Genomic DNA, 14867 nt, shown 5'->3' on the forward strand with positions numbered 1-14867 from the left:
ATTGACTAGCTCTTTCCAGCCAAACTCCTTCAAAGGGCTCCTCCTTCTCGTGGTCCTCATTTCCTTCCCCCGACTCCCACCTTCACCCTCTCCAACCTGGCTGCCGCTATCCTGACTCCGCCAGAATGATTCCTGACGAGGCCTCTGTGACCGCCACAGCTCTGAACCTGTGTTAGTCCGCATCTCCGGTGACCTCTCCCTCGCGTAAAGGACTGACGGCCACGGCCTTGCTCTCTGCCCAGTTCCCTGGTGTTCCCCCTCCACGCCTGGCTCTTCCTTCTCCATCTCTTTTGTGTACCGTCCTCTACTCTTTATTTCTGAGGATTCGTTTTGCTCAATATTAGACCCTCAACTTTTCATAGTTTACTCTCCACTTAGGCGTTCTCACCTGTTTTTTTTTTGTTAATGACCAGCGATTTGCTCAGGATTCCCAAATTTGCCTCTCTAGTCTCGCCGGTCTTTCTTCTGAACTCCAGATTCATGCAGCCAATCTCCTCGTCAACATTTCCACTGCAATGTCCCCAAATCACCTTAAATCCAGCCTGTCTGAAGTTAAACACGTGACCCTTCCCCCCAAACCCGCGTCTCTTCCAGTTGCCACCAGTGAAGGGCATCACCGTCCAACCTGGAGTCATCTTCTCTATTCCCTTCCCCCGGCATCCCATTCAGCCCTCCAACCACGCGGCTTTGACAGCCTCACAGATCATCGTCTCTGTTCTTCCACCACCGGCGCCGTGCTGGTCCAGACCCCACCACCACCGCTCATCAGACTGAGAGTCCTGTCATTTAACTCACCGTCTTTACTGCCTCCTATGGACCTGCCGTGATTCTTGTGCTTATAACCTTTCCTTGTCTGGCCCTTCCCGTCCTCACAAAGCCCCCAAATCCTCAACACAATTTACAGGGCGCTCGTTACCAGTGAGGCCCCAATCTTGCACACTCTCACCCGCTGTTTGCTCAGCCATAAACAGTCTGGTTCTTCTTTTTTTCTTGGGGCTTTTTCACTTGCTGCTACTGGCAGCTCCCCAACCCCCGCCCCCACCTCCAAGGTAGCCATGATTCATTCCCTTTAGGAGAGCCGCCCCCTAGCCTAAACTAAGCTTGGTCTCCCTGTTATGAGCTCTTTGGGGACTTCCAGATTTTCTTTCATATTGCTTATGAGATTGTAGTTGCCCATTTGCCAGGCTCCTTCATGTCTTCCTCTTCCAATAGACTTTAGGCTCTGTGAGGACAGGGATATATGCACATTTTGCTAACTTTTTATCCCTACGTCCTTCTCCAGGGCCTGGCTGACAGTGGGGACTCGGAACATTTTGTGAGCGATGTTTCTAACTGGCTATTTTGTATAAATGAATTTATTTTCCTATTTTGTATTTAACTATTTTACTGACATATCATGGATCAGCCTGGGGGGCTCAGAAAAGCAGATGCCACGAAGGAGGTAATTCCAACCACTCCAACCCCGCGGATATGCCAGGGACCGGCTGGGAAATACCCAGGAGACGGGGGCAGGAGTGGCCGAGACCAGATCCCGAAGCAGGGGTGACGGCAGCAAGGACCTTGTGTAGCCGGCATTTCCCCCTTTCAGTGAAGCACAGTTTTATGTGCCAGAATTTTATTTATAAATCTTGAATCAATGCACACACGAGATGGTGGCTGGTTTTTGTATTTCATCTTTTCTAGGTTCTCATTATCATCCAGGCTTCATTGAAATGAAATGAACTGTTCTTTTTCCCCTAGAATCTGCACCTGCCAGAGGTTGGAAAAAACCCATCTATGGAGGTGTGAATGCTGGCACTTTGGAGGGTGTGCTTCTTCAGGCATTGTCTTCGGTTGCTTCTGTTGGCTTTAAACCTTTTGAGTAAATGTGTCGGGAAACTTTGTTTATTGAGCATTTACTTATTCAATTTTTTAAGCCAAGAACGGAAGGCAGTATTTCCGTGGCTCTTTTCATCCTCTGTACTAGTGACCGTTTTCTCTTAATTCCGTGCATTTATGGTTTTTCACTTTCACAAGTAGCTTTATTTTGTTCCAAAATAACTTAGGTCCATTCTCCACATCAAACAAAAACTGATTTGTTTTTAAGTTATTTGTTTAGGCTTTTGCCTTTTTATCAATTCTTTTGCACTGGTTTTCTTGTTTATTAACTTATTTTACTTCTTGAGTCAGGAGTGCAGTTCAGTGTTTATTAACAATACTCACAAATATTTTGGGGCCATTTTCTGAATATAAAAATATGCTCGTTGTAGAACTTCAAATACAGGAATGTATATAACCACCATCTCTCTTAATAGTTTGGGGCATATTCTTCCAAATGCTTTCCTAGGTATGTATTTGCCTCTCTTGGTGTGCCTGTATATCAGTAATATTTGCATGCATTTACATGCATACATGTAAATGTATGCAAACAGTTTTATATATTTTAATATATAACTTTAATATATTTACAATGTATTACATATATACACATAGATATGTGTATATGCATAGATATACTTTTTTAAAAAATATTTTATTTATCTTTAGAGAGGAAGGGAAGGAGAGAAATATCAATGTATGGTTGCCTCTTGTGAGTCCCCCGCTGGGAACTTGGCCTGCAACCCAGGCATGTGCCCTGACTGGGAATCGAACTGCGATCTTTTGGTTCACAGGCCTGTGCTCAATCCACTGAGCTACACCAGCCAGGGCTAGATATACTTTTTACTTAATTACAAAGTTCAGGTCTCTGGGAGAGCAGGCCAGGCCTGAAATGGCCTGAGAGCAAGGGAAGACTGGCTGGGACTTTGACTGTGGTTAGAGTTGGGGTTCCCATGCAAGGACAGGGGCCTGTGTGATTTAAGTCTCCTGCTAGGGCCAAAGAAGTAGCAGTTGGGTTTTTTTTCTTATTTATCTTTAGAGAGGAAGGGGTTGGAGAGCAATGTACGGTTGCCTTTTATGTGTCCCCTGCTGGGAACTGGCCTGCAACCCAGGCTTGTGCCCTGACTGGGAACTGAACTACAATTCTCTGGTTCACAGGCTCGTGCTCAATCCACTGAGCTACACCAGTCAGGGTGCACTTGGGATTTTTTATAAGCTGTCCAGAGGTTGGGGACCAAGGGGAAGAGGGCAGGTTGAGGCCTAAAGGCTGGTGGGAGCCATCTGACGGAATCAGACTCCTGTTCCCACTGTTTCCACATCTGTGAGTATGTATGTAGCAGGCCTGTGTGTGACACACACACTCACCCGTCCACACACACATCAACATATGTACATCTACATGCTGCGACTGCCTATTCTCATTCACTTTTATGTCAGTGCATGTAGACCAGCCTCATTCTTTCACGTAGGTGCATGGATCTCCGATGTGTGGGTGCGTCATAGTCACTCCCTTATGGGTGGGTAAGTTGCTCCTTCCTATGTCATTTCTCTGTGGTTTTGTAGTGGGACGCTGAACACTGTGCACACCACACCTTTGTACATGTGCAGCCGTGTCAGTCATTCGACACAGTCATCGAACTCATTTACGTTCAGATGCTGTGTAAGTGAAGGTCCCAGGTTCTCTGAAGTTGCAGCCTAGTGGAGAATGGACATCGGACAGTTTACATGTTATATGTGAGCGATGCTAAGCAATCAAGTAACACAGGGAGAGGACGGCGTGCTGAGGGCGGTCTGCTACCCCGGGTGGCTAGGACAGGCCCCGACACTGCAGCAGCCACGCGAGAGTGACTGGGATCTTAGCGGGAGAAGCAGAATTGGCAGGAAGACTCTACTGAGTAGTAATTTTTGGGTCAAAGGGCGTGCGTGCATACTTTAAATTATGATGCATTTTGTCAAATTGTCTTTATTTTTGGAAATTCATACACTCCTGACATAATTCATTCTTAAACAAGCATCCCTGTTTCCTTCCGTCATCACCAAAAAGAATAGTGATCTTTTTTTTTAAACCTCTTTTGCTTTGGTGCAAAATAAATGATACCATCTTAACTTGTAATTGGCTCACTTTCCAAAAGGCTGAGCATCTTTTATTATGCATTTGCGGGATTTTTACTTTTTCTACAGGCCATTAGTCATGTATTACTGTAATGCAGATATTTGTGGTTTGCTTTTGGATTTTACCATTTTTTGGCATACAAAACTTAAACATTTTTTGTAGCCAATTTACCAATTATTTTCATTCATGTTTTGTGTCACCCACAATGGCCTTCACCACTTGTTTATCCATCATTCTAAAACACTGCAAGTTCAAAGGCTTTCAGCGTTTCATCCACTTGATGCTCAAGGCCCGAGAGGTAAGGCACCAGCCTTAAAAAGCAACAAAACAACGCCTCGCTGGTTGTCTCCAGGCAGTCGGTCTTTTTGTCTGGCTCCTCTCAATTGATCTATTGCCCCTATTATAACAGAGCCAATGTCCAGATCCTGGGATCCGTCCCGGCGCCAGTCACACTGCTGGCGACTGAAACACGGATGGCTCTTGGACTAACAACCTCCCTCAGGCTCTCCCACCCCCACGTTTTCAAAAGTTTCCTGGTTTAATTATTTCAAATTAACTTTAAATAGAAGGAAATTGACTCTGAAATTGACTTTAAAAAATCTTAGAGATTTTGAGAATCTATTAAAATTATGTATTACTTTGGTGAGGATTATGCTAGAAAATAGAAATACTGCATTGTCCCATCTAAGAACTAAATAGACATCCAATTTTTCATGTCTTAGAACTTTCTTCCTACAGTTTATTCCTAAGTATTTTACTTTTGTTCTCACTAGCTGTGTCCCACACGTTTGATAGTTATATTTTTAGTACGTTGAATGTATTCATTTTTGAGACTTGCTTGACCCACAGTTTAGGTTTTCTAGAGATTTTGCTGTTATCTTTGTTATTTGTAGCTTGATACCATTTTAGTCAGAGGACCCCTTCTATAATTCTACAAGATTCTTTAAAATCTGTTGAGGTCCAGTTTCTTGCCCAGAATGTGGTGTGTTCGCCAAGTGTTCTACAAGCTGGACGAGACTGTTTATTCTGCTGTTGGGTGGTGTCACGTTACTCAATTCTAATGGCTGGTGTATCCTACAGTTTGTTTTTAAATCTCCCTGCTTATTTTGTACCTAGTTCTATCAACTGCCAAGAGAGAGGTACTTAAGGCTCCACTGTATGTAGATTTATCTGTTTCTCAGTTTTTACTCAATGCATTTTGAGGCTCTTGCTTGGTGTGTAAACCTTTCATATTGTCTTGTTGGATTGAAACTTTTTAGGTAGTGTCTCCTTTGTCCCTGCTGTGGGCTGACTTCTGGAAGTCGATTATCAGAGCTTTATGGCGCAATGAATCTGAAGTGGGGCCCGGAAACCTGCATTTTAACAAACTTCCCAGATTTTCATAATCAGATGTTAGAAATCTTGCTTGCAAACGACAGAAATTGACTTTAACATAGAAAATAATTTATTAAGAGAATATCTAGTAATGCCCACTGGACTACTCAAGTCCTTCTGGGAAGCAGAGCCCTGCCCGCCCACCCCCGCCCCAGGGGAGCCAAGGAGATGAAGCCCTTGTCCTCCCTAGTCCCGGCTGGGTGAGCTGCTTGCTGAGCTCAGCTCTCAGGGTTCCCCACCAGCTAGGACATTGAACTTGGTGCGGAGGATGTGAGGTGGGCATAGTTGAAAACTCTTTTTACTGGTGGCGAGAACTTTGATGCCCTCTAATGAAAGGGGCAGCAATGGCAGGGTCTGGTTACGGTCCAGGCTGCCTGGTCTCTTGGCTTCTGCACCTTTTCCGAGCCCGGTTCCCAGCCTTACACAATAGATGGATATATGCACACATACACACGTTTCTGAAACTCCTGTTTGGGGAAAATTGTGTATACTTTGCTTTGGGAAGTAAAATCAGAAATGGCACCTATTACTTGCTAGGTCAATTACAAAACGGTTAATGAGGCTAATCTCATGGGTTCTGCTGCAGGCCAAACGGAACTGCTTACTGTTTTGGAAGTCAGCAGTCTTTGCACAGGATGGCTCGCAAAGTGTGTCTGTGAGGGGAACACAGTGGGGACAGCACTGTGCTGTGTCGGGAATCTGTATGCGACTTTGGGCCACTCGGCTCTGACTCTAGGCTCACCTGTAAAGTGAGGAGTTTGGACCAGACCAGTTTCTAGACCTCTCCAAATTGCAATGTTCTGTTGACTCCAGGCCTCACTGTTCCTTAATTACTTTAGCTTTTTTGCAAGATTAGCTGACAACAGGTGCTTGGTTTTGTTTTTTTTTTTGCTACCTTTAGGCACAGTACTGCAGAAACTGGCATGTGAGATGGAGCATCTGAACTTGCCATTATTAGGGAGAGAGCATCCAGGCCGAAGGATGTGTAGAGTGGCAGAGATCCAGTCTTACTGTGGAAAAATGGTCACCAAATAGTTTTGATTGTCACACAGGAAGTGAGGCATAATGAACACATTTTTTTCAGAGAGACCTTGAGATTTATCTCCTCCCCAAAAACGTTCTCCTGGTTCAGCCTGTCAGAATGAAGAGGGAAAATGCCCTGGCTGGGTAGCTCAGCTGATGAGAGCGTCACCCCAATACGCTGAGGTTGCAGGTTCAATCCCCAGTCAGGCACATACAAGCAACAACCAATGAATGTATAAATAAGTGGGACGACAAACTGATGTTTTTCTCTCCCTTTCTGCCCCCCACCAAAGTTGGCTTTTTAAAAAAGAATTGAAGAAGGAAAATGGATATTTGGCAGAGGGCACCCTGAATGAACCAGAGGGTTAAAGCAAGCTGAGTTGGTGTGCGAGAGACGGTGGGACCCTGGTTTGTGCTGGACAGTCCCAGTCCCAGCTCCTGGAGGAATCCCACAGAATGCGCACATCGGCGAGAATGGCTATACAGTGTCTTCACTTGTTTGGTGAATCCTTGTTTCACCTCTGACGTAAGGATCAGTTTGGAAGTAACTGGGGCACAATAAACTAATTCATTCTTTGTGACCCACAGGTTCTTCTGAGCAGCTCGTTGCTGGGGGCCCTGTGTCTTTTCTCGTCCGTCTGTGTTGTATGCGCCATTTCTGCATTTACTCTCCCCATCGAGACCAAAGGTCGGGCCCTACAGGTAAGTGGCGCAGGAATCTCTCAAGTACAGTGAAAATGAACTTGGAGTACAGAAGTCCTGTCAAGCAGCCATGATTATACTACCATGTGCTAACACTGAGGCTGTGTGTGTTTCAACAGAATAACTGCCCACCCCTTTTCCTGCACGGAACTTTGAGCAGCACTCAAGTTAAAGTAACTAATTAACCACTTCAAACCTCTGCTTCCTGTTAAAGTTATAGCTTGATCCAGGGACCTCAGCGAAAGATTGGTGTTGAGGTCTTGGCAGTTCACCTTCCCCACCTCCCCACCTGGACTTAAACACTGCTGCAGAACTAAAGGTGGCCTGGAACGGCTCTTTGTATTGCCTTTAGGGTGACGGGGTGTTTACACAGCGGTCCGGCTGCCTTCCCCCTGGCACCACCCACCTGCGGAAGAGCTGAGTCCAAAGTTTCAGCTGCACCAGTTGCTGCCGCACAAGACACCTGTTTACCCCGCTTCCGTCTCCAAGTCTATAGAAGACAGGGCCTCCCCATGTCCTGACCAAAGTACGGGTGGCAGCACTGATGTTTTCCTGCCTTAAACACGAAGCTTGTTGCTGGACTGCAAGGCCGAGTGTGCGCCCATGCGTGCAAGCACAGGGAAAGGCAGAACAGCTGGGCTGACCTGAGTTGCTGCCCTAAATGAGGCTGTTCAGTCACAATGCCTCTTCCCCACGTCCCAGTCATCGCCCACCACAGATGTGTCATCGTCTGTTTGCACAGACGTGTTTTGCTTTGTCGTCTGTGAGCAGGTGTAAGGAAGGCAGTGCAAAGGAAAGAACACACCTCTTGGTATTTTCTTCCTAGGTCCAAAATATGCTGCTCCACTTTTTAAAAACCCTAGTTTATCTTTAAGGTAACGATATGCATTTTAATCCCAGACTAGATAACCTGCCACATAATTCAGAATTTTGGGCTGTTTAGGTTCCATAATTAGAAAGGTAACCTAGTCATTGCCTGAAGCCACAGATTAAATTAGATGATTCATATGATTCCTTTTAATTTTATATAAAGGGAGTATCACATCCTTCATGCAAATGAGGAAACGAAGGCAAAGGTGAGTCGAGTAACTTGTATAATGGAACACACCAGTTTGCAGGAGGCCTGGAATTTAAAACAAATTGCAAAATCAAGTGAGGCTCAACCTGAGTATAAGTTTCCATGCTTATTAAGTAGCAACACTACATGTAGGAAGAAACCAGGCTCACCACTTCTGTGCTCTATGGATTTCCAGCTGAAGCCACGTCCACTGAGAAAGGACCAGCCAGCCCCTCTTCTGCTGACTGGGACCAGACTTTCGCATTGTGATGGAGTCATGATACGTGTCTGGTCATAATCCCTCTGACGTGCCTGCTTAATAAACAGGGTCTGGCACACAGAGCCACTGAGAACCTACGCGTCTTTGGAAAAACCTTAAAAGGTGTATCTCAGTCTTGTGAACACTTTAAAACTAGAAATGTTTGAACACGCCAAAAAAATTTAACTTCCAACAATAGTTTGGATAAATCAACGTGGTTAAGAGTTGAATAATTCTACAGTACAATTACTTCTATTAATTTTGATGAGCCTGGTAAACTAAAAAGCAAACTCTTGAAGAGGGTATTTATAATGTCATTTTTCTTTTGAGTGACTGCCTGTTTTGCACTAGAATAACTGAATTATATAAAGTGACCATTGCACCGTCAGGTACACAACAGTAAATTCTCCTTATAAGTTTATTAAAGAGCCTTCTATTACTAGTTTCTAGTGCCAGACAGCTGAATACGAATGGGGAGAAGGCTTTCTTTTTATTAAATGTATTGATCTATTAAATAACTTCTTTTTCCAGCAAACGAAATGAAGACCTGCAAACCCATGTCTACCAGAGAAAACTGCATTTTATCTTCACAGAGAGCTGTGGTACATTCTTCAAAACCTGGTTTTACTTCTGTATGCTACTTGGCAACCAAGAAACTGATTATTAAAAAAAAAAAAGGCACACAAGAATAAGGTGGGTTAATTGCCTATTGATCTCTTCTGAAAGAGCCAATATACACAGAACCAATATGGAATATACTTTAAAATTGGAAAGGTATGTCTGTGGGGGATGGCGGCTTTTCTTCCTTGACATCATGTCTCTTAACCTTCAGTAGGTAATTTTCAGACAACACACACAGAGTTGATACTCTCCCCTAAGGTCCACAGCACAAGTAAGACTGGGATTGTGTAGCCAAGACAAGAACTTGAGGTGGCGTCATTAAGGTTTTCAAAAACAGCCACCACATTTACAATATAAATTACCATATTTATTAAAATGGGGGCCTCTATAGTTTAAAAATTGCTTATTCATGAAACAATATGCTTAAATTAGTATGAATCTTAAATGTAATCGCCAAGAAGCACGGAATGATCTAATGTTTCCCATATATCAATTCTACTCTAATTTCACTAATTTACAGGAGAATCTTTGAGTCACATGATGTGATACCAAAAATCAATGCAGCGAGCCTGGCCCTGGTCGGGTAGCTTAGTTGGTTAGAGCTTGTCCCAATTTGCCAAGACTGTGGGTTTGATCCTGGGTCAGAGCACAGGCAAGAAACAACCCATGAATGCATCCGTAAGTGGAATAACACATTGATTTTAGAAAGAGAAACATCAATTTTTTAAAAAAGTGCAGCAAGCTTACCTACATCACACGTCTGTCTGCCCTCCGTTGATTGAGCTGCATGATCTCATACTTACGCACGCCTCACTCTACTAGGCTAGGCACGCTGTGAAACAGTAACACCTAAGGTTTTTTACATTTACATCAAGTCTTTTAGTCCTGTTCAGACTTACTGTGGAGACCTTGGAAGTTGGGGGCCCCAAGGCTTGGCTTACCTACTCCCCTCTCCCCCATCTGGCACTGGAAAACGACTTGCTGCAAACACCCTGAGTATCCCACGCTAGAGAACTGCGTGTGTGAGGGTCTGCACCCTGGCTTCAGTAAGGGTGCAAAGCATTCCTAGTTGAACCTCTGGGACAAGTGGCTTTAAGCGAGGAAGCCTCTTCTCTGAAGGTTCAGGCAGTAAATACTTTAGGCTTTGTAAAACTACACAGATGTCATCTTTCCCCCTCCAGAAGCCTTCAAAAATGTAAAACACATTTTCAGCTGGCCATAGGTTGAATTTTGTTGAAATTAATTTCTAGGCCTGAGATAAAGGCTGCTCCTGCCTGGGGCGCCACATCAGCAAACCAAATCTGCTGTGTGTGACCACAAACACAGTGTAACGAGCCACCCAGCCAATGCTGGGCTCTATGTTTACTTTCTTGTTCCTTATTCTTTAAAAGCTTCCTACCTTCTGCCCCCTGCTTCACTCCACCGGACCCTTAGGGCTGTAGACTGCCTGTCTCAGCAAGTGTTAAATAAAGTTTGATTGAAATCACTTCAGTTGTCTTCTTTAATCATCTTAAACAGCTTTGGTAACAAGGATGGACGCTGACTGCTAATGGCCTGCGAAATGAGACACGTGTGAGGAGCCCGCTGAACCCTTTGAGTTCACTGTTCCTCCCGTCAAAACCGAGGGCCGTGGGTAAGTCACTCTCGGGCAGCTCTCCAATCTAAACACTTCATTTTAAAAAACATATTGGGGTTCCAGGACAGTTATATTGTGAGTCTGCAATAAGTGGTAGCTGTTAGGGAACTCAAAGCTGTGAGGTAAGTCCACAGCATAAACCAAACTGTGGGGTGATTTGGGGAAATAAATTAAGACTTCAAGATTGCTTTAACCAAAGGCAAAACAGAATCTAAGTAGGTGTAAACCAGACAATTAAAAGCCCTCAGGGCATCTGGAACTATAAAGACATCTCAGGAAGGGAATGAGGGGTCTACTGATAACAGGGAATCTCAGAAGCCAAAGCTGAGAAGTTGTTGGGCACGACTCAAACACCTGTAAGACGTCAGAGCAATAGCCACCTACATCTACGACTTCCATGCTAGGAGAGGTCGTCAAGGAACAGATTAGATTGAAGTTAGTTCACCTGTCGACCGCGAGGAAAATTCCATGCCGACGAGGTGTGCCGTAAACCACTACCCAATCCCCAGCCCAGGAGCACATCCCACAAGGCTTAGCTAAAGGAATGGGATCCTCAGGTTTTAAAGAACTGAGTGTTCTACTTTCTGGCTTATCTGCTTATTTTATGTCTCAGAACTGTGGTCCTAGAGGCAGCAGACACCTAGAAAAATGGCAAACTCTTATTAAAACCACCTACAATTACAAATGGCCATTATGGGGAATGTTCCAGTTAGACACAATTATTTACTTAAGAAGCACATGTGAAACTAAGGCTCCCAAGTCAACCACCAGAATGGAACGCTGATTTTAACTGGTATGCAGATGGCTCCCCTCTCTCAAAAGCTTCAAAATTCCAAAACAGCCTCATTGAAAGACTCATTGCAAAGCCTAGATGAAAAGGACACAAGTACTCAAAACCAGACTGATGTGACTTCTCCAGTTCCCCTCTGCCCTCCTCCACCCGAGCACTCAGTCCCCTAGCACTCCGTCTGAACCGCCTTTCTGCTCTGGAGGGACCACAGGAGACCACAAACAGTCCACTGAGTCAGTGGTCTTGCAAAAGCCCCGAGGCCATCATCGGGACACGGGAGAAAAGGATGTCCTTGAAGGTTTTGTCGAATCCTTCACCTCTCCTGTATCTACTCCCAAAGGAGGCCCTGCTATGGACTCTTCCCAAGGTTGATGTGACTCCTTTAAACAGCCAAGGGGAGACTGAAAGGAAAACCTTGCCAAATTCTGGCTGATGACAGAGCTCTACCCCTTCTACTTTAAACCCTACTCACACCATGGAGCCTGTGAATGGGACCTGGGGAAAAGTAAGAATTCTTACGCAAGTCAGCTCTCCCGGATCTCTGTAGTGCCTGGTCAAGAAAGGAAACACAAAACCTGAATGGGTGTTTTAAAAAGTTGTAGAATATTTGTGGAAAAGGGATTTTCTGTGTGGTCAAGCTGAGTAAGAGTAGAATAGATTGAAGTTTTTAAAAAATGAGTTTTAATATCAAAAGGATCCTGGTGCAAAATTAAAATTTTTTCCCCTGTTAAGAGGACAAAATTTTCTTAGATTATTGGTCTAATTTTAAGAATTGACAAGTAAAGGTTTCCCTACCTTTTAGGTAACCTGCCTGGAAAGTCACGTACCTTACCAGAATGAGTTTAGCTGCGCGTTGCCTCCCTCAGTCTCTGAACCCCATCTCCTCGGTATTACGAGAACTAACAGGCTTTCTGTAACAACTACTTAACTTCTGTATTTACTTCAAAGTCACACTGGGTAAAACAGGTATTTGGACAAAATTCCCCCAAATAAAATTCTAGAATCCTTTTGACCTTGAACTATCTCTAAAAGCACAGGGGAGTTAGGTGTGCTGACCCCTTTCTTCCCCTCTGGCATGCAGTTGGAAGTCCACATGTAACTTTAACTCCCCCAAAACAACTACTAAGAGCCTACCCTTCTGCTGACCGGAAGCCTTATCCATAAGAGCGGACTTAACATGTCTTGTGTGTTATGTGTGGTGCACACTGTAATCTTATAAGCCAGGGAAAATACATTTACAGTTCTTATGAAAAAACTCTGTGTATAAGTGGACTCATTCAGTTCAAACCTATGTTGTTCAAGGGTCAACTGTAAAGAGAAATGTTAAACCGATTAAGTTTATTTGATGTTAAATTATATAGGAAGCACAGTCAAGTAAGAAGTGATGTTTCACCTTTCTAGGCTATATTTGTATGGGTAGATTAAGTGGTTCCAGAAAAAAATTCCTAAAAACCTGGCATATCCTAGTATAATGCTGTCAGTCATAATTCCAGTTAAAATGTTATGTCAGAGAAATGACCACATTTCCTTGTCAATTCCATTAGTCTTTTGTTATTTACACAGAGTTGATTGTTCTCCTCAAAGAACTCAAAGCCCCAGAGCCGATAACTCTAAGTGACCAAGAAATAGCCAACCTCTCAGATACACAGTTCAAAACACTGGTGATCAGGATGCTCACAGAACTGGTTGATTTTAGAAATGCACAGGAAACCAATAGTGATGGAAAGGAAACTGGGACTCAAATCAAGGGGGTGGACCAGAAGGAAGGAAGAAATGACCAAACAGAAAAGAATGAAGAAACCAGAATTCAAAAAAGTGAGGAGAGGCTTAGGAACCTCCAGGACATCTATAAACGTTCCAACATCCAGATTATAGGGGTACCAGAAGGGAGAAAGAAACAGCCACGAGTGGAACACTTATTTGAACAAACAATAAAGGAGAACTTCCCCAATCTGGCAAAGGAAATAGACTTCCAGGAAATCCAGGAAGCTCAGAGAGTACCAAAGAAGTTGGACCCAAGAAGGAACACACCAAGGCACATCATCATTACATTAGCCAAGACTAAAATGAAGGAGCAAATCCTAGAAGCAGCAAGGGATAAGGGGACAGTCACCTATAAAGGAGTACCCATCAGACTGTCAGCGGATTTCTCAAAAGGGACCTTACAGGCAAGAAGGGGCTGGAAAGAAGTATTCCAAGTCATGAAATCCAAAGACCTACAGCCAAGATTGCTTTATCCAGCAAAACTTTCATTTAGAATGGAAGGACAGATAAAGTGCTTCTCAGATAAGGTCAAGTTCAAGGAGTTCATCATCACCAAGCCCTTATTATATGAAATGCTAAAGGGACTTATCTAAGAAAAAGAAGATGAAAAATATGAACAGTGAAAGGACAGCAAACACACAGTTATTAACAACCACACCTAAAACAAAAGCAAACCAAGAGGACAGCTAGATCAGGAGTGGAACCATAGAAATGAAGAACACATGGAGGGTTAGCAACAGGGGAGTGGGGGGAGGAGAAGGTACAGAAAATAAGTAGCATAGACGGTAGGTAGTAGGGGGGAGGGCAAGAATAGTAGGGGAAACAGAATCTAAAGAACTTGAGACACGTGGTCATAAACTAAAGGGGGGAATGGTGGGGGAGGGGTGTAGAGGGGAATGAAGGGGGGAATAGGACAACTACAATGGTATAATCAATAAAATATATTAAACAATATTAACGAAATTCAGCAACACATTAAAAAGATCATATAGCATGATCAAATGGGGTTTATTCCTGTGGTGTAAGCCTGGTTCGATCCACAAATCAATTAAAGTGATAAGCCCCATAAATATAATTAAAGATAAAAAATCATATGATCAGAAATAGAGAACAGGCTGACAGGGACCAGAGGGGAGAGGGGAGGGAATTTCAGGGGAAAAGGGGAAGGATTCACAGGAACAAGTATAAAGGACACACGGACAAAAACTAGGGGAGTAAGGTGGGCTGGGATGGGAGTAAAAGGCAAAAAACTGTACTTGAACAACAATTAAAATAAAAAATAAAATCATATGATCATATCGAAAGAGGCAGAAAAACAATTTTACAAAATCCAGCATCCACTGATGATTAAAAGTTCTCAGCAGAATGGAAATCGATGGTGCACACCTCAACATAACGAAGGCCGTACGACAAACCCACAGCCAACAGAATCAATGGTGAAGAGCTAAAAGGGGGTTAAGACGAGAAAACAAAGATGTGTACTTTTATCACTTTTATTCAGCATAGTATATCGAAAGTTTTAGCCACAGCAGTCAGATCAGAAAAAAGAAAAGGCATCCGAGTTGGAAAGGAAGAAGCTGTACTTACTTGCTGGTGACATGACACTATACCGAGAGAACCCTAAAGATTCCACCCGAAACTATCAGAATAAATGAATTCAGTAAAGTAGCA

At 43.7% G+C, this 14867-nt stretch overlaps 1 protein-coding gene across 2 annotated transcripts in view; it reads left to right on the forward strand.

Moving 5' to 3' along the window:
• SVOPL (SVOP like) overlaps positions 1-9547 on the forward strand; it is a 52411-nt gene extending 42864 nt beyond the window's left edge. For both annotated transcript variants that reach the window (XM_037049118.1, XM_037049117.1), the window contains 2 exons: positions 6956-7069; positions 8917-9547. In XM_037049118.1, the coding sequence (XP_036905013.1) occupies positions 6956-7069; positions 8917-8928 (126 nt within the window). In that variant the 3' untranslated portion in view covers positions 8929-9547. The remainder of the gene's footprint in view (positions 1-6955; positions 7070-8916) is intronic.
• The last annotated feature ends 5320 nt before the right edge of the window (positions 9548-14867 follow it).

Source organism: Sturnira hondurensis, unplaced genomic scaffold (genome assembly GCF_014824575.4).
Source record: "Sturnira hondurensis isolate 20B ecotype Veracruz unplaced genomic scaffold, ASM1482457v3 Scaffold0006437, whole genome shotgun sequence".
NCBI classification, from domain to species: Eukaryota; Metazoa; Chordata; class Mammalia; order Chiroptera; family Phyllostomidae; genus Sturnira; species Sturnira hondurensis.